Genomic DNA, 6,000 nt, shown 5'->3' with positions numbered 1-6,000 from the left:
AAGACAAGTTTCAAAGCAGGTGACCATCTCAGTACCTGTGGCTAGTCTACAACGGTAATGAAATGAGCTGCTCCATATGTTTAGTCCAAAATAAAATTGTGCTCAGTGCTTTAAAACCTTGACCAGTGCAGGTCCCAAGCCCAGGTGAAAGACGAGGAGGAGGAGGGTTGGGTGTGTGGACAGCAAACCAACTTCATAAAACAAATCATATTGCTACAGAAACAGCAGCAGGAACCAAATGAAATGCATGCAAGTAACAGTTAAAATTGATTATATCTGCAACATTCAGAGGTGAAGACAAGTTTTGCAGAATGTCAGAGCCAATATTAGGTCTCACCATCATTTCCTCAGTGCTGTGCTGAAATTGCAACTAAAATGGCAAAATAGTAAACACAAAGTTAACTATGTGTGACAGAGAAACAAAAAAACATGCTACTATTGTTGGTCAGTACCAAGTAGCATTCAAAAACCATTTTCAACTGCAACAGCATGTCAGGAAAGATGACAAACTATGGACACCATTCAGTCAGCAACACAGAGTACAGAGGAAATGATTGGGTAAAGACAAGAAACCCATTGGTAAAGAAAAGCTGCTGAGCTGACAAGAGTGAGATAGAGAGAGAGAACAGTTAGAGAAAAAAATTGAAGACACAGGATGAAGCAACCTGAAACAACAAAGACCCTGTACCACATAGTTAGACAGCTGAGGGGTACAAGCAGCAACACACACACCCCAATCAAAGACAGAAATAAGAAAAACTTGAAAAAAGAAAAACAAGAACTAAAATAGACAGAAAACCCTCTGGTAAATTCATCATCACCATTGGTGAACAAAAAGCTGGAGGACCTCGTGTGGGGTATAACCAGGGAGAAGGGTTTTTTTAATATAAACCTTTTACACCTTTGTACTTTTTGTAATTTTGTTGGATTCAAATAAATATTATCACAAAAAAGAGCTGTTGCCAGAACAACTGTGTTTCAGAAAAATGGAGACAAGGATTTATTCTGAAACTATCATTGTCAGAGCTTCAGAGACCTTGCACTGCTGTCTGCCCCTGATAAAGATTTCTGCATCCTGCTGCTTGGGTAATGACACCATGCTATAGAAGTAACTCTTCATGAAGAACAGGCTGCAGCACAGACTTCAGCCCTGACATATTTTTCATTAAACTGAGTAATGTCTCGGTGGCCACTGTTCATTAACTTTATCTCAAGAAGGTGTTTTATAGTGTACTTGGGTACTTAAATATCTGCCTCAGCTAAGGCTAACTCCATTAAGTTCAGGCATTGCCGACTCCAACACTATCATTAGCATTGAGCAGGGCTGGGTAATGTCACCATTGTTTCTGCTTGCTTGTTCCTGATTTTGTCATGAAGAAACCTGTTAGCTGTCCACCCCAGGATAGAATGGAAAGAATAGACATGGCTAACGACCTGAAATTTACCAAAACAATTAAGAAATGACATGTAAGAACTACCTACTGATTTAGATGATCTGCTGGAAAAGCTAGCCTGAAACTTGATAGGGAGAAAAAAAAAACAAAGCAAATTAACAGCAACCAAGCCAACATTTGAGTTATATTTGTTAAGTGCAGCATTGAGAATGTAAACTTTTATATACCTTCATACAGCACTGAAAAGTGATGGCAGGTCTAAAGCAAATGTCAGTGGTTAAATAAAAACAGGGACGCTATTTCAGCTGAAAACGTTACCAACATCAATCAGTGCCGCCATCAAGATCTGCCTATACATCACTCTTGTTTTGCCTGCTGCCATATATCCAAGGAAAGCATGGACCAACACAACACAAATATCCTGTACTTACCAAACCCATGATCGGTGACATGGAAATGTTTGGGCATCCTTCCTTAAAATGTTTTGTTACTGGGAATAGTTAACAGAAGATAAATTGATCACCAAAAGGCATAAAGTTAAAGATGAGGTATTTCTTTTCAGCATTTTATGCAAGAATAGTGTATTGTTTTTCATTTGTACGATTATACAAACATTTGGGCCTCCCCAAGATATCTGAGGTCTCAGATAACATTTACCAAGGTCTCAGACCTTAACTCATTAGGACTATGGCTTATTCACCGGATACCCCAGGTGATGCAAATTGCAAAGCTTGTACAAATTCTCTGACTCCTCAAACCTTGTCCCAACAATCATCAGCCATGTGGACCTCTAAGCTGCTGCCTGGCACTGTGAAAAATAAAATAATTGATGCTCAGGAGAAGGCTACCAGAAGACAGCAATTTTATTAAGAAATGCTAGTTAACAAGAACATTGGATGTCAAGTTTAGGACTGGAAGACCAAGAAAACGTTCTGAAAGAACTATTTGTTAGATTGCTAGAAAGGCAAATAAAACCACCATTTAACTGAAAAAGACAATCAGGAAGATTTAGCAGACTCTGGAGTTGTGTTGCACTGTTCAGTTTTCCAGTGGGACCTGAACAAATGCGACCTTCATGGAAGAGTCAGCAGAAGAAAACCTTCCTGCATCCTAGCCACAAAATTCAGCACCTGAAGTTTGCAAATTAACATCTAAACAAGCCTGATGCATTTTGGAAGCACATCTTGTGGAAAAGTCAAAATAGAACATTTTAGCCACAATGTGCAATGGTATGTTTGGAGAAAAAAGGGTGCTGAATTCCAGGAAAAGAAGACCTCTCCAACTACTAAGCATGGGGATGGATCTATCACACTTCGGGCTTGTGTTGCAGCCAGTGACACGTGTCATCTGTAGATGGAACAATATATTCAAATAAATACCAAGAAATTCTGGAAGCAAACATCATATTATCTGTAAAAAACAAAATGTTGAAGTTAAAAAGAGGATGGGTCCTACAACAAGATAATGATCCAAAACATACCTCAAGAGGTGCAAGCTGACGGTTTTGGCATTACCATCACAGTCACCTGACCTAAACATCACTGAAAACCTGTGGATAGATCTCAAAAGAGCAGTGCTTGCAAGACGGCCCAAGACAAAGACGAAGGTACAAAAATACCCCAAGTATGAATTAAGACTCTTAGCTGGGTACAAAAGGCATTTACAAGCTGTTTTACTTGCCAAAGCAGGTGTTACTAAGTACTGATTATGTCTGGTACCCAAATGTTTGCTTCAGGCTCTTCTCATTTTAATAGAAATGTAATCTTGCTAAAAATATTCAAGAAATGTAACATCTTTAACTATTCACAGTAAAAGACATTTTAAGCAAGGGTTCCTAAAGTTTTGTATACCACTGTATATAGCAAAATGGCAATGCCATGGGCTCCACAAGGAAGTGGAAGACACTTGAAAAAAATGCTTGATTAAAAAAAAAAACCCTAAAAAAACTTGTTAAGCATTTCAGCCTTGTGTCTGCTTGATAAGCAACTTAGGAACATTTCATAGAACTGTATTTTTTTTAAAGGCTTTTTATAAAAATTTTATATGTTTTAGTGTTTTGATGGTCACGAAGTAATAAGCCTACAGAATTAAATTTTGTTAATAAAAAATGAATATCTGTGGTCTATACCGGTAATTACAAAAATATCAAATCTAATACTTTAACATAGATTCTATAGAACATAACACTTCTACATATCTGACTATACAGGAGCTTAGTGTAAAATATTTTTAAAGGAATAAAGAAAGGACAAAATTATCTTTGTGTTTATCAACAAATTGTATTATTCTGTTTCTTAAAACAAGCATGCTTCAGTAACCTTGATAGTAATCTAATGGGCCGAAATCCTTCCTACAGAGAAAGGCAAGAAAAAAAAATGGGAGCCTTACCAAATTATTTAATTAATCACTGGCACTGCCAAAAGCAAAAAACTGATAATTAACTGATTGATTAACATTAATCAATCAATTTTTCTCACATAACATACATTTTCCTACTAGGCGGCTGGAGAGAAATACTGCCGACAATGCAAAACATGAGCCAGAGAGATTCATTCAATATTTCAGCAGTTAAAGAAAGATCAAGGTGGAGGTAAAATACATTAAATATGCAGACAGTGAAATTGCTCTACCAAAAGTAGAGTCTAAGGCCAAAGTTCTATGAGGTATGAATGGCACAAATGCACCACTGCCCACATCCCAAAAAACACCATACATACAGAGAAGTATGTATGTTAATATGTTGTGGGGCCCCTTTCATCAGTGGCAACTGGACACCTGGGTAAAATAATGAAGTAAATGGATGAGGAAAATAGTACCAAATACTGCATAAGAACATGCTTCAGTTCACTGTAAAATGTACATTTACTGTATGACAAAAGGATGATCTCAAATACAACCCTAAAATAGCCTTGGAATGTTTCAGGGGTAAAAGCTGAATGGCCTAGTAACAGTTCTGATCACAATCCGATTGGGAATCTATTGCACTACTTGAAACCTCCATTGGAGGAAAGTTATCCAACTGACCAAGAGCACATTTGCCTGGAAGAAGGGGCCAAAATCATTTCCGAATTTTTTTTAGCATAGGAATAACCTTTTGCCTTCTATACCTTTAATACACTGTAAACATAAAATAGTACCATGAAAATACAGAGGGAATTTTTAAAATTAGATGTAAAAACTAATTTTCCGATAAACTTTAACCTTTCATGATTGTGAGAACCAAGAGGCCATTCCAGCAATTACAGAGGATGAAAGGCTCCTGAAATGGGGGGAAAAATATTAAAATATCCTAGTACACCAAACAAAATAGTTTTAAAAGGAACATGGGCGTGTAACAATTTTAAGGCCAATTGTTTATTACTGCATGTTGAAAATACAAGATGAACTATAATGCAGAATAACATGCAATTCTAAAATAAGTTTCCAACCCCCAAAAAAAAATGAACTAGAGTCACTGTGCCTCATGTCAACATTCATTAAAAATCAACCATTTATAACAAAGGAACTTAAAAGTAGCCCTCATCCTAAGCCTACATATGGCTCCTGCTGGGACTCAACTTGGAAAAACATGCAAGTAACCGTACAAGCACCCTTTGTAAGTCACTCGGGAGAAAAGCGTCAGCTTTTAAACAAATAATGCAGAGTCCTACTTCATCACAATTCTTTATAACAGTCAGTAGACAAGCTTACTGTTGCATTTTTTTAAGATTAAAATGCACCGCTTCAGCATGTTAGCGACATAATCAGTTGCTGCCATCTACTTAAGAAAAAGTATTTTCCTTTATCAAAGCTGAAGCCAATCAGATGAATATTTTTACACTTCAGATTTCCCTAAAAATTACATCCTTATCTCACAGTATTTTTTCTGTATTCGATGAGTACAGTTTAATTGGTCTATTTTAAAACCCATCTACTTCGTTAAGATTTAATTTTAAATTTCTGCTAAGAGAAGGAAAAAAAAAGCTTTAAGGGAAGTCAACTTTTACTATTGATGAGAAGACTTTTCTATTTTCCACATGAATGGCAAAGTTAGTATATATATAAAAAAAAAAAAAATAAAATATAAAATATTTTTAGAATCAAGAGATAATATTGCAGGAAGGTTATAAAGAACCTGATAATTACTCATAAAAGATAAGGTATCTTCCTTAGGTGCCACCACATAAATGATACGCATCCTTCCTTGTAACACTGTAAAGACCGTTAGACAAGAGAATTTAAGTGTAACCATACTACAGATTAAAGAGTACAAGAAAACAGTGGTCAAAACTCTACCTGAATTTCCAGCTCTGCTATCTGCTGTCGAAATTCAGCCAACATGGCAATACTTTCTGCTTCTCGAAGTCTTACTGCCATTACGTCCTCTTTATACTGCAAAAAAAAAAAAAAAATTAATTGTGGAAAGGAACATTAAATAATTGTTTTTCAGGAGGAAAAGTATTACTCTTTTGCAGCATATCTCATGTGTAAAAAAATAAAAAAAAACTGTGTGACTTGTGGAGAACAAAAACCTGTTCAGGTGAAAACACTCTCTTCAAAAAAGTAATCTTATTATTTTAGTTTAACTTAAACCTGAAAATGTTTAATCAATATTACACTGTCCTGC

At 36.1% G+C, this 6,000-nt stretch overlaps 1 protein-coding gene across 5 annotated transcripts in view; it reads right to left on the bottom strand.

Moving 5' to 3' along the window:
• The window catches only part of evi5a (ecotropic viral integration site 5a), a 227,267-nt gene that overhangs the window by 62,261 nt on the left and 159,006 nt on the right, over positions 1-6,000 (bottom strand). For all 5 annotated transcript variants that reach the window (XM_039734778.1, XM_039734774.1, XM_039734777.1 and 2 more), the window contains one exon: positions 5,670-5,765. In XM_039734778.1, coding sequence (XP_039590712.1) covers positions 5,670-5,765 — 96 coding nt within the window. The remainder of the gene's footprint in view (positions 1-5,669; positions 5,766-6,000) is intronic.

Source organism: Polypterus senegalus, chromosome 14, assembly GCF_016835505.1.
Source record: "Polypterus senegalus isolate Bchr_013 chromosome 14, ASM1683550v1, whole genome shotgun sequence".
NCBI classification, from domain to species: domain Eukaryota; kingdom Metazoa; phylum Chordata; class Cladistia; order Polypteriformes; family Polypteridae; genus Polypterus; species Polypterus senegalus.
This window is presented reverse-complemented; position numbering and strand designations above follow the sequence as displayed.